The sequence below is a fragment of the Maylandia zebra genome, linkage group LG6 (assembly GCF_041146795.1).
Source record: "Maylandia zebra isolate NMK-2024a linkage group LG6, Mzebra_GT3a, whole genome shotgun sequence".
Classification (NCBI taxonomy): Eukaryota; Metazoa; Chordata; class Actinopteri; order Cichliformes; family Cichlidae; genus Maylandia; species Maylandia zebra.
Genome location: NC_135172.1, coordinates 18,703,153 through 18,729,372, shown reverse-complemented (window position 1 = coordinate 18,729,372; position 26,220 = coordinate 18,703,153). Strand labels below are relative to the sequence as shown.

General features: G+C 41.5%; 3 protein-coding genes across 6 annotated transcripts in view; 2 read left to right on the top strand and 1 right to left on the bottom strand.

Annotated features, from left to right (window-relative positions):
* Positions 1-2,353, top strand: part of fhip1aa (FHF complex subunit HOOK interacting protein 1Aa) — a 29,897-nt gene extending 27,544 nt beyond the window's left edge. For all 4 annotated transcript variants that reach the window (XM_012918728.4, XM_076884812.1, XM_004549303.5 and 1 more), the window contains one exon: positions 349-2,353. In XM_012918728.4, the coding sequence (XP_012774182.3) occupies positions 349-548 (200 nt within the window). In that variant the 3' untranslated portion in view covers positions 549-2,353. The remainder of the gene's footprint in view (positions 1-348) is intronic.
* A 452-nt stretch (positions 2,354-2,805) lies between these two features.
* Positions 2,806-22,606, bottom strand: gatb (glutamyl-tRNA(Gln) amidotransferase, subunit B). Its single transcript, XM_004549302.2, has 13 exons — positions 22,425-22,606; positions 18,940-19,093; positions 18,741-18,854; positions 14,031-14,229; positions 13,346-13,468; positions 13,121-13,234; positions 10,151-10,235; positions 9,594-9,638; positions 9,117-9,309; positions 8,779-8,912; positions 3,470-3,548; positions 3,209-3,343; positions 2,806-3,124 (listed from the first exon to the last, which is right to left on the bottom strand). Exons 1-13 carry the CDS (start codon positions 22,568-22,570, stop codon positions 2,999-3,001), a joined length of 1,647 nt encoding a protein of 548 aa, XP_004549359.1. The 5' UTR covers positions 22,571-22,606; the 3' UTR covers positions 2,806-2,998.
* A 92-nt stretch (positions 22,607-22,698) lies between these two features.
* On the top strand, positions 22,699-24,000 carry dctpp1 (dCTP pyrophosphatase 1). The gene has a single exon (XM_004549301.2). The coding sequence runs from the start codon at positions 22,804-22,806 to the stop codon at positions 23,287-23,289; it is 486 nt and encodes a 161-aa protein (XP_004549358.2). The 5' UTR covers positions 22,699-22,803; the 3' UTR covers positions 23,290-24,000.
* Positions 24,001-26,220: the final 2,220 nt, after the last annotated feature.

The following is a 26,220-nucleotide window of genomic DNA, read 5'->3' as shown; positions in this document are numbered from 1 at the left end:
TTTTGGGCTCCTGTTTGGTACCAGAATAAATCTAACTGCCTGTGCTGAGTTCTTTAAGTTGTGTGTCTTTGGAGTTGAGCTGCTTTCTCTTTCTAGCCCTGAAGCTTTAGCCGGGGTTTTGAACTATATTCCCTGTAGGTTCAGAGCTGAGCAGGCTTGAAAAACTGTTGTCAGAAGAAAGGAATTTTAAAGGGAATTATTTAGACGAGCAGAGCGTAGTATTTAGAAATCAGGAAACGGAAATATGTTTAGAGAATATCTTTGAATCCAGACTTTTGCATGTACAGTATGTCAGCGTATTCACGTGGTTGTTAGTCGGTGCAACTCATTCAATCTTTATCCTCACAGACAAAAGCGGCGGCAGCAGCGGTTCCAACCACCACGAGGGGGGAAGGATCCTAAAGAATTCACCCCCACCAAAACCCAAAGCTATCTCCCTGGAGCGGACCGAGGTCTTCGCTACCATCCTCTTCACTGAGTTCCTTAAAGAACTGGCTGCAATTGCACAAGAGCACTCCATCTTATCTTACATTCCTATGGAAGAGTAATTGTGTCCCATTAGGCCTCCGTCAAGAGTCCAGCCTAACTAGGAAAGATTATAAAAAGAGTCTCTTTTGATATTTATGTCCTTTTTGGGCAGCGCTTGATAGAAACCTTTTTAGATCCAGTGATTTTTATACAACTACTTTTTAAAAATATAGAGTATTTATTTTCCAAGCAAAAGAAAAACTTCATGAACTTTTTAAATGTATTCATTCCACTTCTGGAAAGAATTTGGCAGCCAAGGAGGATTTCTAAACTTTGACCAGTTTGTTGCCTTTCACCAGCCGAAATGTTCATGACTAAGGCTCCAGCTCCACCACTAACCAAAGACTGTAGACATTTAAAGAATTAAAGCAGTCATCAGCCCTTATTTGAACCGTCTGGGTCCTGACCTCAACCCGAATGTCTTCTACAACCAGCTCCATCCACAGTACGACATCCGCTGCTCAGTGTGGTACTCGATATTACTCAGGTGGCCTTTCAGAAGTGTTGCGTCTATGGATCACTGCAAGGTGCAGTGCTGGCAACTTCACAGAAACGCACCCAAACTTTGTTCTTATGCAACTGTTGTGACACTTAATTCTTTGGCGAAAATATGTCTTCACGAAGGGGCGTTTCCACAAAATCATCGTGTTAGATTTAGATTTTGTTTCCTTCCCTGTTGATTCACGACGGTACCTCAGGAGATTTTCTTAAACAGCTGTAGGTGAAACGATGCACTAGATTTCCACACTTGTGGCCTCTGCGCCTTTCCATATCTGCGAAAAACCGACAAACCAGGTTCAGCAGTGACGTATTTAACTGTCTGCCTTACCTTTATGATGCCTCATAATGTACATATTGTATGTTCTGGTGACAATCAAGAATAATTAAGTTCAGCATGTTTCGTAACGGGATCGGGGTATTTAAGCTCTTTTTATCTGTTGCCATTTTTTTTCTTGATGAGGTTAGTTGCTTTTTTTGTTTGTTTTTAAGCGTGCGGTCCTTCGTCTGCTGAGGGTGTTGTGTTAGCTGTGATCAGTTTGAAATTTCAATCATAGTTCTGCATCTGTTGAAAATCAGTTTGGATTGTGTTGAAGGTAGCCTGCTTTGAATTGCCTTTAATTTAGTCTGCACGTGGTTATCAGTATAAGGAGATGCTATGAGATATACATATATATTTTGTTACAAAGCATGCTTCTTCTGAATGAACCTTCCAACATAGAAATACTTGCAAATTGTTGTCTAAGTTATGATTTCACTTCACAATGTTGCCTGATTTGTGAAGGAGTTAAACAAGAGCAATATGAAACTTTGCAGCATGAGCTGAAAATGTAGGTTGTTTTTTTTTGATTGAGCAGAGGAATGTGTGAACTACACCGAGTAGGTCAATGGTCTTATCTAGAAGTTGAGCTGAGAAGGTTGGATTTTACTTTTAGGTTTAAATCTGAAACATGAAACTTTGTGTTTCATTTTAAATTGTTTGATTCCTACTTGATACAAATACGTTTATTTTTTCTTTACAAAACGGCTCAAAATCTACAAGTCAAAGCCATTTTCAGGACCGCTGAATAGGTCTTTATGAATGTTGCAGAGCACTTTATCAGCCTTCTAATACCACAGTGCCACTCACTGTCTAACACCTCTGTGGCACGACTGCAGTTGATCAACCAATTTCAGTAGATTTATCTTCCAAAGACTCATCTGATACGACTTTTGATCTGTTTTGTGTTCAAGATTTAACCAGGCTGCTGTTCACTGTTGTCTCAGATACAAAGGAATGCCTCTGTTAATAGTAATAATAATAATAATTAAAAACCTTGAACTTGAAGTGTGTGTGTGCTGAGTAAACATTTTCCATTTCCAAGCAGTGACTAAGACAACCACCAGAGGGAGCTCTCAGACTGGGATCCTTCCTGGATTCTTGAGCTGGCAGGTTTTCTCAGCTCCTCTCAATAAGCCAGCGAATGTCATGTCAGCAGTTTCATCTTCTGCCTCACAAATGACCATACTGGCCAACATAGCAATAGCCAAATGGGACATTAAGTTATATGGAACGAATTAAACTGAATTACACACATTCGCTTTAAGGGAAATAATACTTAAGATCAGCTTTTCAGCCATCCCTGATGGCCATGACTACTAGATTTAAATAAAAGAACTGCACATAAAAGCCACCTTGACTATCTTATCACCATGAGTGGACATCCTAAGAAAGATTCGAAATTCTGTTTGTTCACTGGCAAAACAAACTGAACGGCAATGCACCTCCGCTACAGACAGTCACAGTCTGAAAACTTTATTACTTCTCAAACATATAAATACAGACGAGAATAGATTTCAATATTTACAAAATGTCAAAGTCAAAAATAAGAATAGGGGCCTGATTTTTCCATTAGGCCAAAATAGTTTTTATTTTTCTAACATGTCTTATTGTCAGACTGATGCAGTTGCGTCTCACACTACAGTGCGATCTTCACGAGGTCTTCTTCTGTAGAATCGCCCTCACCAGAACTGGATCAGCTCTTCCTTTGGTCTCTTTCTGAACCAGACCCATCAACTTGTTCAGAACTTTTTTGTTCCCGCTTCTGATCGCGTGAACCTGCAGAGAGGCACACAGAGGGATTTTTGAACATGTTTTTGAGATGTTTCACTCGTGATTACACGCGACATTGTGAGCCCTGACCTCATCTGGATGCGAGTCCACCACCTTCTGGCAGATGATGTGCAGCTGTGCGGTGTCACTAACAAGCCCCAAGTCCTGCTCTTGGGTGATCTGCAGGGCTGTCTTGCCTGGTGACCTCCACATCTCCTGGAACACCTAAGAACACGGAGAAACCCGTGAAACGCAGGTGAGAAGCAGAATACAAACAAGCGGTAGCTGGGTTGCGTGTGTTGAATGACAGACCGAAAGGGGATAATTGCATTGTCTGTGTAGCTGACTGACCTGCTTGGCAACTGAAGAGGAGATGTGTCCTGTTTCCTGGAGCTCCAGCAGCTCCGCCAGGGCAGAAGGAGAGATTGGGCTAAAATCAAATTAAAGCGGTAATTTAATCACACTTTAATAGATGGACTTGAATTTGTGATATAAATGGTAGAAGAGATGGGAAGAGGATTGCACCGAAAGGACAAAAGAATCAATCAACATTTGTGATTTGCCTGCGATGTTTTGTCTTTTCCTTGCCTCCGTGTTTATTCCATAGGCCAGCCGTTCCCAAAGTGGGCTTCATGGAGCACCAGAGGTCTACGATCCATGACAGACACATCCGAAAAATAGTTTTCTGCATCAATAAAAATGTACCCTTATATTGTGTGCATTACTTGCACCAACAAAAACTCTGATATGTTTGTGACACATCATCTCCACCTGTCATGAGATCACCCATTTTTCCTCAGGGGGCAACGAACCGTTGCTGCTGTTGCTGCATATGCAGCTATGCGACTGACAAGCACGGCGAAATATTCGACTCAGTCCACGCTGCGAGCACAAACCAGTGACACTGAAATATATATGCAGGGTTTTCTGGAGCACAGCAATACTAAAATGTATGATCGTTAGAAAAAGTATTCGTCGTTATAAACAAGGGCAGTGATTGTTAACCGCCACACGTTTTTGGTTTAATAGCAAAATAAAAAAGAAAGCTAAAATGGATTATGAAACTCCCAAGCTGTCCGTCAGCCTCAGAGACATCTGTAAGACAACTGCTGCACTGCAATCAACTGAATAAAAAGCAGAGATTTTTAAATAGCTTGAAGTGATGAGATGAGATAGCCTTTATTTGTCAGTTGCAGGTCTTTTGCCCACAACCGAGATGACAGACCTTGCCGACCGTACATATAATACACAAACATCACATTGGGGAGACAGGTCAGGCTAGGTAGCGAGGAAAAAAAACATCGAAATGTGTAACACAAAAGGATAATACAGGAATGCACAGATATCAACACACCATAGCACAATAAACGCAGACAAGCAACATGGGAAAGAGTTCCAGTGTGTACATCTGATCTGGGACTGATCTTCGACTGCGCCTCCAGCTGACCCGATGTCCACATCAGAGGGGAGGTAAGCGTTGGAGGTGGTGTTGGATCCGGGGTAGGGAGGGTGATGCGTCAGTGAGTGCTTATCAGTATCAGTATATGTATGTGTTTGCGTGTCCATAGTTCAGCTGAGACAGTGTCCTTCGCCCTGCCAGGCTAAGTAAACAGTCTTCCAGCCAACCCAGGTGGCCTTGTAGGGAATGGGAAGGAACAGACTCAACACAGTCGTTATCAGGGAGTTTTTGTTTGGCTCCAGCCTTGAGCCCACAGCTGGTGCAGAAGGGGTAGCCGGATTGTGATGGTAATTTTTCTTTTTGCAACAACTCATGAGAATTTCAAAGCTGTTCTTTAACACTCCAACACTGGTTTCTCAATCTCCCATTGGAGAACCGCGAGTTTCTCCATGATGTTATTAACCTTCAGTTTTGTGGTGTTGTCATTCTTTTGCTCAAAGAGCAGATTCTGAGACCTCACGACCGCAGTCAGCTGTTCCAAGATGTAATCCAACGTCCGCTCAGAGGTGTTACCATGGTTCCGAATAGGTAGATATCTTCAGCGTCCTCGATCGACAGTCCCGCCAGGCACACGATCCTCCATGTCTGCCACCCGTCCATCGTGTATCCGGCAGGGAAAGTCCCTCCAGGGCACTCGGGCTCTCCCGAGCCAGGACTTCTCGTTGAGAAAAGGGTGTCAATAGCATTCAGAGACCAGTTGATCAAATCCATAATTCTCTTTAGGTTTTAGAAACAGACTGTGAGAGTGTGTTCCAGGGAAAAGTAATACAAAAAACACGAGACTAGACAAGGACATAAGAACTAAGCAGGGAAGATAAGGGAGAGGAGAAGGAGAAAAAGTGCGTCCGCCTCCTCCGAGAGCAAAAAAAAAAAAAAAAAAGTGTCTTGCACAAATGGTCAAAATAATTATAAAGTAATGAATACATCTCTGAATGTTACAGGCAATATTATAGTGAATTAGTTAAAGTTAAGAATCAACACCTGTGGGAACCCCTCGTGTTTTTTAGTAACAAAAATTATGAATAACTGTTTAAAATTGCAGTGAAGTGATTAACTCACTTCACTTTACATACCAATCAGGGAGAGAAAGCACAAACCTAGCCTCAGGGCATCTCGAGCTAGTCTGCTCCAAGTGCTGATCTCAAGCCTGGAGGGTTGCATCAGGAAGGGCATCGTGGGTAAAACCTATGGCAGATCAAATAAGTGGATCCGTCTGCTGTGGGAAGAGATTGGGCTAAGATGCTACATGGAGCAAAATGAGCCGTGCCTTCTAGGTCTCTCATTCCACGAGAAAGCACAGGTGACTGGTGCCGCCTATTGGGAGCCTTGACTCTGTTTACTACCCATGTCATTTATGAAATGCAATAATCCTGGAGTGGATTTTATATACATATATATATATATATATATATATTTTTTTTTTTTCACTGTAGACAGATTAATACTTCTGTCCAAAGTATCAGGTAGTGTTATCATTTCATATATCCAGCAGGGCTAATATTCACATCATCGCCTCATCTTGTAATATTTCTTTTCAGCTTGTGAGGACAACTGATCAGGATATAAATATACATGAGCGCACTGAACGTATCGGCAAGATCAAATACTCAGGAAGGCACTAAGCTTTTGTGTCTCCTGTCGCTGTTTCCCCATCACCCAAGGCCAAGACAAACTACAAAGAGAACGTGAAAAGGACAGCAGCAGGTTTTTGACAAGCATTCGAGTTAGGAATAAGAAAACAGCCGAGTCCAGTGGACTGAAGATGAAAAAGAAAACATCTGATAATAGACCGCCTGTGAGCAAGAAAACTCTCCTTGTGAGCAATGAAGTCGATTCTTCAGAATCCAGAAAATGATGTTAAACTAGATGATAATTCAGAGGATGAAGGGTGAGAGTGGTAGCACAGCTGAAAAGTTGACAGAAATCAAAGAATGAACAGATGAGATGAAAAGAATAATAAGGTGTGAATATTCTGTTAAAATAGAGAGCTAAAGGTAATGCAATAAATAGTTGATACATCCAGAGTCTGCCACTTCGAGCTGCTTCTTCTTCTCTTTTTTGATAGAATTATGCAAACTTAATGAAAGAAACCTGAATATTTCACGACAACTCAATTGAAAAACCTTTTTGTAACAACAGAAGCTTCAGCTTCAGATTTAAGTTCAGCAATAATCTCCCCATATGAATTAGGTGGTTCACATAAAGGGATACTTTTGCTCATCCAGCTGTTGGGGACAAAACCCCCCCCAAAAAGGAAGCTGGGATCGAAATAGGGGACCCTCATTATATTTTTTTTCACATCTTCATATTTTTAACATTACCATCATGTGGGCCTGGTGAGACATTTCACAATTCTGTCATCATGCTGTCGCCATCCTGCCACAAATATGCCACTTAGTTTCACTCACAGGCAGCCCCCAGCAGTTTCCCTGGTGGGTGGGAGGGGGGGTTCTGGGAGAGCGACATGTCTGAGCTGGATGAGCTCTTAATGACATGTCTGGAGTTTCACTTCTCTAGCTGTCCCACCAATATGCTTCCCAATTTCTCATTTCATTAATCCAAGTCAATGGCTTAGAGCCAGAGGAGCGAGAGGAAATGCGGGCAGGCCTGACAGGGCAGCAGAGGTCATGCATCAGACATTACTGTAACACTTGGAGAACTTTTATTTGCTAACCAACTTCCGGTTATTTCCTCCCTAGCTCCGAAGACTCAAAATATTCCTCCAAGTACTTATATGACTCAGTTTCTAAACCGCTTGCCACTCTTTGTTTTTCTTCAACCCTCCTTTCAACCAAAGCCAGTGCAACGTTACGCATAAATAAACACGAGCTTCTTTGGAGTTTATTCGCACACAAATGCTTCACAACAGTCTGGCAACGGCAGATAAAGCAAAGCTCACACAGCATCTATGCTGACGTCAGTCCATTACTTAAACTTCATGTGTTGTGTAATGACTCCGGCCTTTAATGAGTTCAAAGAAATTATCATTGTGCTCCATTGCTAATCTCAGTTGGACCAACAGCTCAGACGCCTTTGACCGCCCTCATTTTTCTTTTAGCTGCAGTAATTATTGAACTGCCACTGTAGGAAAATTGCTAGACTGAAAGCGCTGAAATTAGTGTCGGACATTTAGCGTCACACAGTGCCATAAACAGAAACGGTGGGAGACAACAGGTGTTATTTATTCATAGCTGGTGGCCTGAAATGTACCTTTGTCTGTGTGTGCGCGTGTGTTTTTTTTCTTTAATGTTTCAAGTGTAAAAGGTACCATGGCAACTCTTTTCATACCAAATCAAAATCTCTTTAATGTCAAGAGTGTTTTAGAAGATCTTCAAGCTAACAGGCTTTCTTATTTAGGGAGAGATCAAGCCTTCAAAAAGCAATTCTCCAAAAAGCTTTCTTACTGACAGAATTAATGAATATCCCAGCTTGCTGTTGTATAGTTATGGATGAGAGTTATTTATGTATCTAAAGCTGTAGTGCTCTCCCTTTCAGATAAACATAAAAAAGCTTGAGCCTTACAATGATCAGCTTATTCAAAGCTATGTGTTTATCAGTTGATGAGTTACTTCCTATCACACACACACACACACACACACGCACACGCACACACATTTCCCTAGCCGCTTACCCTAACCATCAAAAATGAATGCCTAACCTAATTGTAACCCTGACACTAAAACCACATTTTGAGTCTGAATAATGCCTTCAAACTCGTGAGGACAGGCACTTTTGTCCTCCTAAGTGACTGCTGGTCCCCACAAATATAGTAACGTTCCAATTTCGGGTCCCCACAAAGATGTCTAGTGGAATTTATTTGTAACACAGAATCAATTTCTTTCATCTCAATGCATTGCAAACATTCAGAATATTCTTATTTTTTCTTTACATGAGTTTCCTGACACTCAAAATCCAGTTTATTTCTTTTATTTAGTAGTTTTCAGTCTGAAACAGACTGGGTGCTTCAGGGTCTAATGAAAAGGTGGAACAGAAAGAACTGGTTCACTCATTCAGTCACAGGAAGAATGTGGAAATCCCAAACAGCCAACTAGGAGGTTCAAAAAAAGGGACTTTGCTACTGTGAGGCAACAGTGCTAACCACTGCACCACCATGCCACCCATGAGACCCCAAGTCTTTACCTGGCGGTTAGATAAATGCTCATCCTGGAACTTGGAGCATGTTTATGTGTCTGTGTCTCACCTTTGGCACACACTCATGTCTTGCTGTTTGAGGTGACCCAGCAGCTCATTTGTTACCCAGCCAATCACCTTCCTTGGCTCCTTCTTGGTTGCCTTTAACACAGCCTCAAAGTAGTCCACCAACCCATCTTCATTCTACATTGACATAAAAAAGTGATTCCTTCACAAACATATAATCTAATTAGAATCAAACAAGCAGAGCTCATCAGTATACAACTACATCCTGTTAAAGTCCAGCAAGCTACACAAGTAAGACCTGATCAACTGGCTTTTAAAGGAAAGAACTACCCTTCCTCCCACTGGCTGGTTTCACCCAGTTTCTCCCACTCAGAAACTCACCACCAGAGTGAAGCTGTGCTCAGGTAGGATGCCGTACGTTTGCACCAGCCTGTCTCTTTTGACACTTGGTAGCTCTGGCAGCCCTTCCTTTATCTTCTGCACCACTACCACCTGGCACGCATCAATGCCAGTGGGCAGTGATGCATCATCCTCATACAGAATCAGAGGGGGCAGGTTGGGCTCTGGCATAAACCTGAAAAAGGCAGGAGGGGTGAGTGAAAACAGGGAACAATGTTTTATCAGCAGTACGGGTAAGTTTGGGGGAAAAAAGGTCGTCTTGTGCTGTCACTTGGCCACCTGATCATTCGACTCCATCAGCCTTGAACCTGTCAATCATTCCCCTACCTAAACTACAACACATTCTTCGTCTGTTCACACTTTAGGTGAGGTCTGTTTAGCTACCTGTCAATCTCCAGACCCCAGTAAGAGGATCTTTCTCTGATTTTATAAACACTTACAATATGAACTTACACTCACCTGTAATCCTGAAGACCCTCTTTGTCCCTCATAGGTAGAGTCTCCCTACAAGACAAGGTGGCAGTATCAGAAATGATAGCTCAATATGTTTGTTTCTCTTGATGAGAAGATCAAACAAACATGAAAATACTCAAAACAAAGAATGAACATATGTGTGGGGATCCCTTTCAGTGAGCCTGCTTTTCTTCAAACTAGTGGCATCAGATCTGTGACCACTTTCACAGGAATGAGAAGAAAGATCCACAGGTCATCACCCCACACTGTTTAGCATGCTTCACCATGTACCTCGGATATACAAGACCTCATGGGAGGGAGGTACCAGAGGATGATCAAGGCCTCAGCTGCCTTATTCTGTGAGCTCATAAGCTTGTGAGTAGCACATAGCTCACAGATAACACAGAACGACGGCAGCATCCAAATGGCTCTATTCATCATCATTACCATGATGGTTTGTCCTCAGCAAAGCTCACGACTAATGAAGCAGGCAGAGATCCCAGTCACAGGGTGCTGTAGCAGTTACATCTTGGCATGAAGACGCTGCTTTTTCATCCTCTTACCCTGATTTGGAATCATACGCCCGGGTCTCGTTTTGCACCGTCCCTCCTCTCTGCAGGACATCAATCTGTCTCTGGATCTCATAGTCTGATGAATATCAAGGAGAACATGAACACAAATACAGAACCGCAAATATAATTTGGTGCTAAATGCCAAACACCTGCTGTTATACGCCGGTGATCGTTGACTCTCTGAGTGCTGCCACATTATAACTCTGATAAACAGCCTTTTGTTTTCCCTGTGACTTTTAAATATCAGTTCAGCCGCAGAGTAAATGTGAAACAACTTAATTGATAAATAACTGAAGCACAGCGCTGCTATATGCCAAAACGCACTTCCAAAACCTGCATTTCAAGTACTGAAATTTTCTGAGACTACTAGCTTGTTTGAAGTGAAGCTCAGTTAAAAATCAGCAAAGTTATAGCTGACACAAAATCTATGAACAGCTGCAAGAAGTCAGTTAATCATCACATGCTGCTATCACGCAGCTAATTGTTTGTGAATAGCTGTCAGTCCAAAAAACGTACGCTTCACAAGTTACTGTCAGTTTCAACTATACTTCCTGTCTTAATGCCTCTACATGAATCCAGCAATTTTGCTTTTACTAAACTGGGTCTATTTCTAGGCACTGACATAGTAAAAATATGATGGTTATGTCACACTACGCATGCTTTTTCTTTGCTTTTCTATAGCTATCAAATGAAAAAGAGGAATGTATAAAGCCTCATGAAAGGGAAATATTGGAGTCAAAGTAACGAGATTTATTCCTTCCAAGGTAACCAGACTGATTGGAGACTTCGGGAAGTTAGGGGTTCAACCAAGTAATAATCTGGTACAAGTATTTAGTTCATGGATTTAATTAATAAATGCAGCATGACAATTATGTTTTCATAGAGCTGCTAGTCAGATTAAAAATGACAAAAGTTAAAACTTTTTATCCCAACTTTGCTTCTTTCAGCTGCTCCATTTAGGGGTCAGCAGAGGGAACCATCTGCCTCCATCTCACTCTCTTTCTGGCAGCTTCCTCTGACACACCAACCCTATGCATGTCATCCTTCATGACCTCAATGAATCTTCTCTGTGGTCTTCCTCTTTCCCTCTTGCCTGGTTGATGTCTTCAACATCCCCTATCCATTATATCCACTTTCTCAACCTTGCCTCTCTAACCTTGTCTCCAGACTGATCAACCTGATGTACTCATTTCTAATCCCGGCGGCTCTGGTCACTCCTAATGACAAATAAACATCTTCAACTCTACCATCTCCAGCTCGGCCTCTTGTCTTTTTGTCAGTGCCACCATCTCCCTCTCACTGCCATTTCATAAACTTTGCCTTTCACTCTTGCTGCTATCCTTGGGTCCAAAAATCACCTCTCTTGTGTACCGTCCTTTGCTTTGGATGGTTGACCCAACATATTTAAACTCTTCTACCTTTACTCCTTGCAGCTTTGTGTTACCTCTGCCCCCTTCTCACTCACGCGCACATGTATTCTCTTTTGCTTCTACTGACTTTCATTGCTCTGCTCCCCAGAGCACACCTTCACCTCTCCAGCCTCTCTTCCACTTGCAATGTTGTCTGCAAACATCATAGTCCACAGAGTCTCCTGCCTGATCTCATCTGCCAACCTGTCCATCAACACTGCAAACAAGAAGGGGCTCAGAGTAGACTTACCTCAATCTTGAACCCATCAGTCACTCCTACTGCACACCTCACCACTCTGTACTCATAAATGTCCTGTACCACCCTCAGTTTTCTGCCATTCCTGAGTTCCTCATGCACTTCCACAGCTCTTCTCTTGGCATCCTATCTTATGCTTTCTCTAGGTCCACAAAGACCTCAGTGCAACTCCTTCTGACCTTCTCCATCCTTCTCCATAAACCTGCTCAAAGCAAACATATCATCTGTAGAGCCCTTTCTGTGCATGAAGCCATACTGCTGCTCACTGATCGTCACCTCACTTCTTAGCCTTCCTTCAATAACTCTTTCCTATAACTTCATGGTATGGCTCATCAAGTTATCCCTTTTTGGTGACTAAAGCTCTGCACATCACCCTTGTTCTTGAAAATTGGTATCAGTGTGCTTCTTCCTCATTCCTCAAGCATCCTCTCGTTCCCCAGCACTGTGTTAATCAGTCTGAATAAAAAGTGCATTGTTCTCTCTCCTAAACATCTCTGTACCTCCAAAACTATCTGTACAAAGTTCTTGGATGCTGCCTCTTAATTCTCTTATTCATCTTTGGCAAATGAAAAACTGTCTAGATTGTATTCCTCCACCAAGCATGGGTGAAGTTTGCACCCACGCTATTTTATTATGATCAAGGGAACATTCAGCAAATGTTTAATATTTGTGACACAGGGATGTAAAAATAGAAGTGATTTTACTTGATTGATTGATTGGTTGTAAAGGAAATGTAAGTGTAAAAATTTGAGAGTCAGCTTCCAAGTTTTGGATTTTTGGCTAATAAAGCCAATCTATAGAACATCTGCTACATATGTCATGTCAATAGTTCAGCAACTTAATAACCGTCCTAAAAAGCCGTTCACGCAATCTGAAGAAGAAAACACTGACAGCTTGTTCATTTTACCTCCGCTTTTAATACAAGAGCCATAATCAAAGTACAGCAGCACTGTGGAGAGCATAGTAACCAACTGTGAAGTATTACAATAGAATAGCTGCACTACAGCGTGTGTCAAAATCAGCTCAACATATCGTAGGCACAAGACATCTTGACCTGGACAATATTACCACAAGCTGGTAGATGCAGCTACCACAAAACGCAAAACTCTGAAACACCATTTCATCTGAACATGACCTGTTTAAATGTCAACTAAAAAAGGACTAAAATGTGTGAGCAATCATGCGTGCAGTTAAGACCCTTTCAGATAAAGTAAATTCAAAAAATAAATGAATAAATGCCTGAGGCGCTTTCTGCTATCCTTGCTACTGAGTCTCAAACTTTTTATCGGTGCTTACCTATAGCTCTGGCAAGGTATCGAATGCTGTTGATGTTCTTCACCTCTGTCCTGACGCCCAGTGGCTCTCCAGGTCTGTGCACCGAGACATTGGCATCCACTCTCAGCTGCCCCTCTGAGCAAAAAGAGGTAAATAGATGCACGCGGAGAGAGTTAAGTTTAGGTTTAGAAGTGTGGCAGCTTGGAAGCACGAGAGAAGGAGAGAGACAGAGAGTGATTTCCATACCAGACATGTTGCCTTGACAGGTGCCTAGAGCTTGCAGGATGAGCTGCAGCTCTCTGACAGCTGCAGCAGCCTCCTCTCCACAGCTCATGTCTGGCTCCATCACCAGCTCCATCAGACCTACACCTGAAGACAGCAACGTTTCACATCTCAAGGGTCTGAAGCTCAGTGATAAACCCTTGCTTTGTTGATTAACCTAATATTAGTTTTTAAAAATCAAAACATTATCACTGGAATTCTATGACTTTTCCAGCTGCTGCTGCTGTCTGTCAATCATAAAAACATCTTCTTAAAAATAGTTTAATTTCTTAATCAAAAGATGGTTTAGGAAAGTCAACTGCCAAACACCTGCTGCTACACGCTGGCAGCCCTCAGGCCTCTGACACATTATAACTCTGAGGTTTTTCTTCCAGTGACTTTTAAATACCAGTTCAGTGGCGGAGTAAACAGCTAATCAATGAGTAGTAAATACGCAGTAAATACAGTATTTGCCGGTGTCCATTTTTTAGCTGAAGTTCTTGATAAAAAAATTAATCAAGCAAAGACCGGTTTAGCTCAGTGACGGCTTTTAAATGGCATCAGGAGAATCACAGGAATAAGCTGCCACTATTGGATGTACAAGACATGAGCAGGACTGATTTATCATTGATTTTTTTCCATTGAGCAGACTCTTCCTCTGTATTGCTACCTGCTCTGTTGAGGTCTATGAGTGTCTGGCTGCGGACGTCATCGTGGAGACTCTTGCCGCTGTCCTGTTCCAGCTGAATCTGTTTGATGGTCACATTTTTTCTCATCACCTGGTTCCTCTTTTTCCCTCCAAGGAGGCTGTAAGTAAGCACGCCATCTACTGCGATTGGCAAACGTTGTTGAGTGATCTGGTATCCAGCCTAAAACAAGAAAATACAATACAAAAAAATTCAATAAAAAAAATAGAACCTGAAAACATGCCCCAACTTACTACGTGATTAAAAGACATGTCCTATAATTATTATGTTAGCTGCTATGTGAATTAAAGTATAGTGAAATATATGAGTGCTGGATAGCTGGTTGGTTGAAGACTGGTTTGTTAAATGCCAATATGGCCCACATATCTCTGAGGAATGTTTCCGGCACCTTGTTGAACTGGTGCCATGAAGAATTAAAGCAGCTCTAAAGGCAAAAAAGGGTCCAATCCAGTACTAGCAAGGCATACCTAATAAATTGTCAGTGAGTGTATATGTGTTTAAAATAGGAATTTCATCTCCTCTTTAACTGAATGAAGAAATGATCCTTCACTTTGTTTAACCAATACATCCTTTTAATTATAGAAGAAAGACTGTTTCGTGAAGTCTTGCAGTAGAGTTTTTGCAGCGTCATGGCTGCGTGTAAAGGTCTGGCGGGGAGCGTCAGTTAGACACGGCGATTGGCTTGGCTGTCATAATGCAGGAGGAGCTGGCATTTCACTCAAGGTTTCTGCTCACAAAAGCACAATATTTCATGAGCTCCTCTATTCCTACAAGAACCTGCTGCCCCGAGTATTAATTTCGACGTTACCACGGCAACCACATCACAAGACCTAAACATTAATCACACTTATGCTAAGGAGACTGAGGACGTGGGAGAAGAGATTGGGGGGGCTGTTAGTCACCGGCTTTTTGTACAATGCGCCTGATCGACACAATCAATCACCTCCACAACTCCTCCTTTTAAAAGAAACAGGAAGAAAACAACACAAGATTCCTGGGGATGTTCTTTTTCAACTTCTGCTCCTCTTGGTGGATTTGATCTGTAAATCTGCAAGATTTTGTGACTACCGTTGCAGCTCATCAGAAATCCCCCCCTTTCCCACTTAATCCTTTCACGAGTTTTGTCTCTGGTCATTGAAAATGACAATTTCTGCAGGTGAAAGTGCAACCAACTACTGACATTAGGGAGCATCTGAATAAGTGGAGACCATTTACATTTCCTGCATAATAAATCAGCTGCTTTTTGGATGAGCCATGTTTGCTGTTAACAGCATCCTTGTACCCACATTAAGCTTTCGCAATTACTCTGTGACAGAACACGGAGCCCTAATGAGCGCTTCCTGAGACTCGTACAGATGCATGTCTGCTCACACGCCGTTTCAAGCAGGATCAAACGCGCACACACACACACTTTCAACTCTTTTCCACATTGTGAGCCCCTGAGTCATTTTCTGACTCATTCCAAAGTCTAAACAAACAAGACTCAGTCGGTCGTCTAATTCCTCACCCCTGCACACCGATGTTTTTCCTCGGCTACCCCGCCGAGGTCACAAAGACATTTCATTTCTCTCATTAAACACAAGTCAAAGCTTCAATGGCCAGGCCATGTCTGTTTATTTGGAAACTTAATATCTCAAGGAAATTGTAATTATTTAGATGAGCGTGGAGCTGCTGAGGCATGTTATTAAAGGGCTGTTAAAAACTTTATATATGTGCCTTGCCTGCCATTTCAATTCAATGAAGGAATGCTGCTCGGACAGCGGCATTAATCATTTAATGAGCAACTGTGGTGTTTTACAAAATGCAATCAGGGATTTCTACTGGAACATATCAATAATGTACAATGCAATTTACAAATGTATTTTTCAAGGGTGGGATAATTTCTCCCTCGATCCTGTTCCACGTTTGGTTTTTACGAGCACAGACTGCACTCAAACTTTTGGTCGAATGTGAAGAATATTCCATCATCTGCATAATTAAAGCCATTCTGACTCTGAGATTATCAAGCTGCTTCACTGAGACAGACCACCCTCTTTAAGCAGCTGTGAGAGTAATGGAAACTAAGTGATTATAAAGCAGACTACACTAGGTATTTAAAACATCAATAAGGCTTTGGGATAAAACCTACTGGCACGAGTTCTCAAAAGAAAAATAATAATCTTAATCCTGCCGTGTGTGTTGAGGATGAATCCAAAGGAGATGATGTAAAGTTCTACAAACATGCAAGGAAGCGAGAGGAGCCCAACAATAATCCCCGCGCTTCTGGAGGGGATTTTGCTGGAAGACTGATGAACTTTGAGAGGAGACAATGTATCATTTACAACAGTGAAAATGTGCACTGCTGCCACAAAATCAGTAATTAAAATTAAACGAGAGAACGTCAATCTGTAAAGATCTGCATATAATGGATGTTCTTCATCATGCTTATGCAGTCACATCTGCTCACAATAAAGTCAAGTTAGATGAGAAAGTAAATAAATAAAACCACCAGCTAAAGTTTTTTGTTTTTTGCTTGCTACTTCAAGAAAGTACTCTCCATAATGAACTTCTTTGAGCAGTTTCATTGAAATATGGTACACTCCAAAGAAAATGAAACTTTTATTTAGTCCATAATTACCCTCTTCATTACTTTGCCCAAAGCTCTGTTAGCAAAATGTCTTACCAGGGCTGGCTACACTTTGAAAACAAACTTGAAAAGTAAAATTCTCTTACATCTTTCTTTTGAGAAATTTCTAGATTTATTAGCAGGAGGTCTCTGTTGGCTAAGTCACTGTAGAGCTCCCATGACATTTTGTCTGTTCCACCCAAGCCTTAAAATGTCTGGCAGTAAAATTACCCCAGGGCTACTGAAGGGTTGAGAAACCTTTCCATGCAAGCACTCCATTACAGAAAGCAAAGTGAATATGACTTGGGCAAGACAGTTTAATGGAAATATCACCGTTAAAGAGGGTTTTTTGGGAGGTTGGGGTATCTCTTCCAGTATTGCTACTATTCAGCTTATACATCCTGCCGTTAGATATTTAAATACTGCATGCCCTGCCCCCCTGTGACCTACTCCTGTGGGGGCCATGCCTGCTGGGGACGTTTAGCAATCCTCCTTACCTTCTTTCATGTTCTCTCTTACATGTCCTGTTTTTTTTTTTTTAAATTTTAAATAATATGTTTAATTTAACATTCACTTATTAGTTTTTCTTCTCTCACTTCAAGATAAAAAGTTTTTTTTCTCTGTTTTTCTATTTATGCATGAATTTGCATGTTGATACACACCACAGCATATAGACATTCAGCAGCCAACTACAACATTAGAGCCTGCAGTCACAAAGGCCTTGTCACTTTTGTTTTCTTCTTTTCCCATTCGGTGCATTTTTCTTTTCTTTTTTAAAGCCAATCCCCAGTGATTTAAAAAGTGCAGATGAGATGAGAATTAGCACATCCAAGTCTGAGTGCGTATTCCAGGTCATGGAGCAATTACTGCACCAAGTGAAGGGAGTTTAAGCATCTTGGGGTCTTAAAAGCTAAATTAGGAGTGTGTTTGCTTTGCAGCGGGATGCTGTTTGGCAACACCTTTGAAAGTCCTGGTTACTGAATTGCATCTCTTGGCTGCATTTGTGGTGTTGATCTCTACTGGCATGTTTTAAATGCAATTTTCTGACCACCAGTTTTGGTGGGTCAAAATCTAGTAACTTTTGTATTATGCTTAGCAGGTATCTGTGGTTCTGTTTGTGAGATGCTTAGCACTCTACTCTCTCCTTCGAATATGGGCTTCAAACCAGCAACATGATATGATGCTAACAAAATCTCCAAGCAGAGCTTCAGAAACCTATGGCTGACATCACAATGGCTTTGTCCATTTTTTTTCTTTACATACACTCTATGAGTTTAGCACACACTCGAACTTTACACTGCTACAAGTTTTGGTTTGGCTGGATCCGTTCTGCTGCTTTAAAAGGGGGCATTCAACAGTAACCATATGGATAGTTTCAATTAAGAGTGCGATAGCCAACATTACAAAACACAAACATCCACTTTAAGAAAATGGCCGGCAGCCAATATCCAAATAGAGCCCATTATTGGTTAATGACTGGAGATCATTCAGCCTCTGCTCACCCAACTATTTTACTTTCACTATTTAATTTACAATTTATAATATTAGCTCACAGTTAATATGATAAGTTGTGAATCTGTGCAGTTCCATCCAGTTACTTTATGTTTGGTTTTTCCAATTCTGATAATGACTGAAATTAAGTAAATAAAAGAGAGAAAGCACAAACTTAACAGCATGGAGGAGGCAATGACCTGTGGATAATAAAAAAATTGAAGTGAACTGAAGGAAATGAGCTGGCAAGTTAAAAGCACTGGTCATTTTCAGTGTTATTTTTCTGTGTATGTGAGGAAAACACTGCCTTTTTGCTTTTTGCTTCTTCTGCAAGACTTGCTCACCATTTAAATTAGAGCTCACGGCTGGGAGAGTTCACCGGAACAGTTGTGATGGAAAGGCGGGAAGCAGACGAGCACAGCTTGCATAAAAGTCAAAGCAAGGAAGCAGCGTGGAGGATGATAATGAGTCCTGTCTCTTAGATAACCCCTGTCTCCTGTGCTATCACTCTCCTTCCCACCGATCCATAGATGCTGCACAGAAAGTGACAACCGAGGACAGGAAAACGAGAACTTACAGGGAGGTCAGCGTAAAAGTAGTGTTTCCTGTCAAAAAGCGACTTCCTATTTACGGCGCAGTTAAGAGCCAGTCCTGTCATCACCGCTGCTTCGACGCAGCGCTTGTTCAGGACCTGGGGACACACGGGGACATTATGGGGACAGATGATCTAAGAATGACAGGTTACGTTTATTCTAATCACATGAAGCATAACTTACAGGTAATGTGCCGGGTAAGGATGCATCGAAGAATGACACCAGGGAATTCGGAGGAGCCGAGAAGCGAACCGGAGCGCCAGAGAACAGCTTGGTACTGGAGTTAATCTGAGCATGAATTTCCAAACCCACCACGCCGACCAGCTGCTGGGGAGCACTGAGACACGCGGTACAGAAACAAAAAACATGAAAGAAAATTCAACTACACAGGTGGGCTGTATTTGTGTACTATGGCAAAGGAAAATACAATCTGGCTTTGAGGTGTTAAGGAAATGAGCAAATTTCGTGCGGGTTATGGGTTTGAAGTGTGTTTAGATGCCTACAATTACACTTTATAATTGGCAGCGCTTTTGATGTACACTGTTTTCTCACAAAGGAAGCAAAAGCACAAAAGAAGTAGAAGAAGAAGAAAAAGAAGATGTTTTTGTCCTTTTCCAAAGAGTTTGCAAGGACATCTTCCCATATGGCTCTGAAACTACGTTCAGACACTGGGACCTTTCACCTTGAAAGGCCTTATTCTGTCAGTTCATATTCTGCTTTAATAAATTCTGCATTCAATAATGTATGCAGAAACCTGTGTTTTGTTTTGTTTACAGCCCAGAGGCTGGGCTTGGAGACTATAACTTAACTTAAGCCCTAAAAACTTTATTCTGACCTACTATGTGGCCGACAGGAGCAAATGCAGGTAGGCTGCAAATGACACAACTTTATGAAACTACACTTTCTGAGTTCATTAATAAAAACTTGAAAAACGCCATAACAGACTCAAAGATGAATGAACGGCACAGCACGAGTCAAAACAGCTGTTCAGTTTCTGGCTTTGCTTTTGAAAAGTTAGTGTTTCCACTTCTGGTCCCACTTACAGTTTCTTGGTAGTGTCGTGGTGTCCTGACAATATGAAAGTTAAGCTCACTTTCAGGCACTGAGGATTTTTTTTTTAAACAATCATCTAAATGAAATATAATCCTAACAGAGAGAGTAAATAATAATCTTCTTTAGAGCTGTTCGATATAACGATATATATCGGATGATGATATAAAAACATCTATCGTTTCATTTCACGCTATCGTTTGTTTGGTGGTGTGGCAAAATAAACTGTTTACGGCAATATTTTTTCATCGTTCTGATGGTCACTGTAGTGGCTATATTAATTTCTTAAAGTTCTCTCTTTCTCTTATATTTAATATAACCACACTACGGACGGACAAGCGCCTGTTTTTATGCGTTGTGGTTAGCAACAACGACGGTTGTTTATGTTCCACATAAACCTTTCACAATAAAGCTCAAGATCCTGTTGAGACTTTTCAAAATAAACTGAATCACGTGAAAGAGCAGATTATTTACGGATGAGAAGTAAAAAAAAAAAAGCCGCTTTTTGCTTGTATCTAGATACAAGCAAAAAGAATTGCAGCCACAGTTATATCTGTGACCACTGAGAAAAACTAGTAGGAAAGCTTAGTGTCTGCAACAGATGTTCTACTCAGGTGCCACTTGTAGTAGTGCCAAACCACAACCACAATTGCCTTAAGGTGCTTATACTAAAGTAAAGACCCTATAATAATACAGTAGTTATTTAAATTGCATTATGTTGTAGCCTTGATTTAATATCCTAAAGGAGTATGACTGGTACATAGTGGACTGATATTGTGTAGTTTCTCTCAGCTGAAACATGCACGCAATCCTAAAGCACTCTTCAGAGATGAAAAGCTTAAAATGTCTGTCTGCATTAATCTGTTTAACTCGTGGCATCCTGTTATTCAGACACAGACTGCATTTGATGTATGATACACTGCACGACAGTAACATGATTTCTGCCACAGATGTAAGAGGCTTGGTGAGCATCCTGAATGAAAGGCTCCATATTGTCTTATTCTGTCTCCGTGTAATCTTTCACACTGCACCACACGTTGACGTCATCTGTTATTACAGTGTTCTAACGGCATCCTGTGACCATGGCAGATGGATAGCTTGTATCTTCGAGTGACTCTATGGACAAAAGCACAGAGACTGCTGTCTGTACTGTTGCCTTAACCCTTTGAAAAGCTAAATAAAACTGATAAAGACAACATCGCCTTAGCAAAAGGCACCCCCTGGTATCACCAGGTCTCTAAATGTCCTCCTTCATTACACCCATGAATTTTCTCTGTAGTCTCCCTCCATATTCAACATCCTTTATCTAATATGGACACACAATGTGTGTTTTTTCCTTAGCTGCTCTATAGATTTCACATAAAACAGAGTAAAAAGAAAAATAACTAATTTTAAATTGGGCTAGAAGCATAAAGCCACATGAAACTGAACTACTTAAGTAGAATAAAAGTAACATGACTTTTTTTTTTTTTGCTCCAAGGCAACCGGTTGAGTATCCAGGAAGTAGTAAAAATCTGGTACATAACCATACCTAAACTGAAACTATGATGGTAGTTTTTTAACAAACTTTTTAACAAATTCACAACAACCCTCAGCATGTCCTCCTCTACCTCCATGAATCTTCTCTGTTGCCGTGCCTGGCAGCTCCATCTTTAACATCCTTTGTCCATTGTATCCACTATCTTGGCCACTCTGTACACATCTAAACCACCTTGGCCTTGACTCTGAAACGTTGTCTCCAAAATGGTAAAACTTGAACTGTCACTCTGATGAACTTATTTCTAATACAGTCCGTTCTGGTTACTCACAAAGGAAATCTAAACACCTCCAGCTCAGCTTCCTGTCTTTTTGTCAATGACACCATCTTCAAACCATACATCCCACTACCATCTTGCTGCTATCCTTGTGTCATAAATCCCTTCTTGACACTAATCTCCGCTGCTCCACCCTGCCTGCACTTTTTTCTTCACCTCTTTTGAGCGTTGTCCTTTGCTTTGGTTGACCCCAACTTCTTTACCTCTGCTTCCTGCAGCTTTACTGTTGCACCTGCTGTACCTCTCTTCCATGCACACGTTCTATCTTGCTTCTACTGATTTTCATCCATTATTATTCCTCATCTATCTTAGGTCAAGCCCTAAGAAAATCTTTGCACCGTTAGCTCAGCCACTAGATTTGTATCACCTTCATAACTCCACAGCAGAGTGGCGCAGCGGAAGCGTGCTGGGCCCATAACCCAGAGGTCGATGGATCGAAACCATCCTCTGCTAACTGTTTTTAACCGAGCCACAAGATAAAGCTTATACTCCAAATGCCGTTTAAAAGACTAATAAACGTATATTAAGCTGTTCGACCACATGAATGCATAATGTTCAGGGCGTATTTTGTTGATGAAATCGCGAATCATGTCGCATACGCAGTAATGTTCTTTTGTCTGCAGTGTTTTTCACCAGGCTGACAAGTGGAGGCTGCCGTTAATGACTTTTCTCACCCGGCTGCTGTTAATAAGAAGACCCTAAAGAGGTATTATTATAGCTCAACACCAAGGCAACATGCAGGTTAACCTGCAGGTCAGAGACGATAAACACACGCACACACAATAACTCAGCACCCTTTCTTACCTTCGTGCCCTCTGCGGGAGTTGAGCGTGGCACTGTGGGCTTGTGGTGCTCACGGCCCTAACTGCGTACGAAGCCTTTGGACGCAAGGCTGATATTTGTTTTATATTATTGAGCAGCTCACTTGCTGCAACACAGGAGGCAGCCATGTTGGTGTCGCTGCTCTGACAAACGCGGGAATTGTAGTTTTTTTAAGTAGCAGTTAGTATATAGGCCTACGCCGCTAGCTGAGGTTTAAAACTACAAACCCCAGCATTGTGTATTTTCCAGCTTCCGAGTAAAGAGGCATCATTTCCGGTTTGAGAACTGGCGGGACTTCTTCACTGGATAGGAGAGAGGCGGGTTGTTTACAAGCCTCGGAGTTTGTTTAAACACACAGAAAATGATGGCAACAAACGGAAAAGACGCGTGTGGGGTCAATGAAGAGGCGCACACAGCTGCGGTAAACGGAGATTGTGCAGAGGCGTCGCCGCAGTCGAAGCGGCCGCAGAGGTTCACCTTCAGCTCCGAGCCCTCCATCGAGGATATTAGGCGCATGCAGGCCGATTTTACGGACGAGCGAGACTGGAACCAGTTTCACCAGCCCCGCAACCTTTTGCTGGCCATGGTCGGGGAGGTGGGCGAGGTGGCAGAGCTCTTCCAGTGGAAGGGAGAGGTAGCCGAGGGCCTGCCGGACTGGACCGAGACCGAGCGGGAGCAGCTGGCGCACGAGCTCAGCGACGTGTTGATCTACCTCGTGGAGCTGGCCGAGAAGTGTCGCGTGGATCTCCCACAAGCGGTGCTCCGTAAAATGGCTCTAAACCGTCTGAAATACCCCGCCAGCAAAGTGCAGGGGTCAGCCAAGAAGTACACGGAGTATAAAGACTGATGGACGAGGGGGAGAGCACTGGTGGAGTGTGTTTGCTGGACCTGCTGCTGTTTAATAAAGACCCACAAACGCTGCACAATCACAGCTCGGTTTAAATGACATTTTCTGGGTTTACATGTTAGGAAACCACGAAAACCTTCAACTGTTGTGTTATCTGGGAGTTATCCGAACTCAAGGAATATGTTGGCTTTTACTGAAGTTCACTTTTAAGTCCTGAGTTTTAGTCTGACCTTAGCTGTGCCTCTGTTAGTTTAAGGTGGGACTGTTGCGCATCGCCTTTCGGGGGTTTATTTGTCAGTAAACATTTTAAGTTATTTAGATTGGCTCCAGTGTCAGCACGGAGTGGAGTGTTGATCAGTGCCAAACTGGCAGTCTCGTCTCTTTTTTCCATCCAAATGTATCAGCATATTTTTCAAATTTGGATGTTTTTATCATTTTGTCATAAGTAAAAGTTGAGTCCGAGTCATGTTTTCACTCAGCAGTTTTGTGTTTTAAAGGATGAAACTGGATTAGTAATCTGTTAACCAGCCTGCAGTTGATTAAGCAGTCTTGTACCTTAATCGATGTTTTGATTTCAGTCACATGTCAGGTCATCTTGCTGTCCACTTTATTTGCTGATTCAATAATGTCTTATTATTCATGAAAAGACAAGTTACGTCCATAAATCAGGACATTTGTATTTGGGCTGTAATAAAGAGCAGTTACAATCCATCCTTTTTTTTTTCTTTTACAAGTTCTTTCTAAGACACTATAATCACGTGGAAGTGTCCCACACTCACATGAAAACGAAAGGTTAAGTGAAGTAAGGATGAAAGGATCCTGTATTTGAAATTGTGTATATATAGCACTGTGCAAAAGTCTTGAGCCACCTTTAATTTTTTTTTAAAAAATTCTGTTAAAACATAAATGTATATGGAAATTCAGCATATAAGACAAAAGCAGTTTGTATAATTCTGCCAATCTTAATGTCCATATTTGGTATGATCGTCTATTTTTCAGCACAGTCTAAACTTATTTAGGCAGCTTTCTTGTCATTTCTTTAAGTAGTCTTCAGAAATAGTTCTCCAGGTATCTTCAAGGACATTTAAAGCTCTTCTTTGAATGTTGTCTGGGTTCTGGTAAGACCTTTCCATGCGATATGTGTGTTTTTCTATCCAGATATGCTTTTACTACACTGACATTGTGTTTGGGATCATTTTTATGCTAAAAAATGAAGCTGTTGCCAATGAGATACTTTCCAGGTGTATCACATAGTAAATCAAAATCTTATGATACTTTTCTGCGCTCATATTTACATCAATTTTGACAACATCCTCTACACCACTGGCTGCAACCCCAAACCATGACAGCCTAAACTGTGTTTTATAGATGGCTTTTTTTTGGTAAACAATGTTGTTAAAGGCTAAACCTACTAAATCTAAACCAAATGAAAGACTAAAAATTGCAAAAATTATGACAGCAATAAATCACCACTTCCCTTTTCTGAAGTGCTTTTTTATTTAGTGTACATTTGGCTAAATGGATTTACAGTTTTACCTCTTGTTCACCTATTCATGCTTCTCCATGCTGGTAGTTTAGTTGTTTTGTCTAATTTAAATCAGCATTTTTTTCAAGAATCGGGGTGAAAAGTGAATCTCTTGCTATATTTCTGCATGCAAAGATTTTAAAAGTAAAATGCATTTGGATGCTCAAGTGAGGCATTTAGCGTAACGCTGAAGCGTCTGATTTTCTTTGTTTGATGTGCTCCGAGATGCAAACATTGCCATCAGCTGTGTATACTGGCGTTCAGCTGGAAGAATGAGTCATCCACAGGCTGCAAAGGAGAACAGCCATGTATCAATAAGATGCTGCTGTATGCGAGCTGAGCCTCACTTCAAAGTAAACAGCTTTATTTGCAGCGTCTATGATATAGCTTTCCACTTTTAAAAATAGGCAGTTGCCCATATCTGGTGGTATGCATTTGATATGAAAACTCCTCTCTTCTTAATGTTATTTGCGCATACAACTTCTTTATTTGAAGTGAAGGATTATATAGAAGAAAAAGAAGCAAGTGTTGTGTTTGTTTCTGCGTTAATCAAATGAAGCGCAGAGCTACCCTAATTTGTTGTACATCATCCATAACTCCCACACTAGTGCGAGTTTTGTTCCTTGGCTGAAAGTGAAATCCGTTTTCGTTTCATCCAAAACAACAGGCAGAGCAGACAGCAGACGTATGTGCTGCACAGGGAACATCATTGCACAACAGCAGTTTGCTCTTAAATGGATGATCGTGACACTTTGTAGGTGCTATCGCAATATTCACCGTCTAGATGAATGCCAGGCAGGTAGCAAGCTGCAATTACAGCTGTCTCAGGAGGGTTAAATGTAGCCATTTTAAGCCTACCCCCTGTTCTACCTGCAGGCTTCTGGTGTGCTGTTTCTCTGAGACCACCTCGGGACAGATTTAGTAAGAAATCTTTACTTTAAGAAGCCTTGTTGGCTGTGAACAGAGTGGAACAGAATGTGAGGCTTCCCACATTAGTGTTCACCATCAAATTATGGTATATGTGAGATGCCTGTTTCTGAATATCCTGATCAAAGAGCTATTCTTAAATTAACATTCACTTGTTTTTCTAATCTTGTGGGAATCACTCACACTTTTTAATTAAATCTCTTAAATACGTCAATGAATGTAAAATATAAGGAATAGCACGTATAACACTTGTCTTTATGTTTCTACCCCTCAGGACTTAATCTTCTGCCAGCATGTATTCACTGCAGTGTGTAGTGGCCAATATTAGCAAACTCTATGGACTGACATTATTAAGTTAATTTACTTGCAGCCACAATGCCTACTGCTTGGCAGAAAACTATGCACACACTGGCTTTAGGATTTTACAGTTGGGTGGTGGCTTTTGATACTTTCCAGGAAGCAGAAGGTCTTTTATTTTA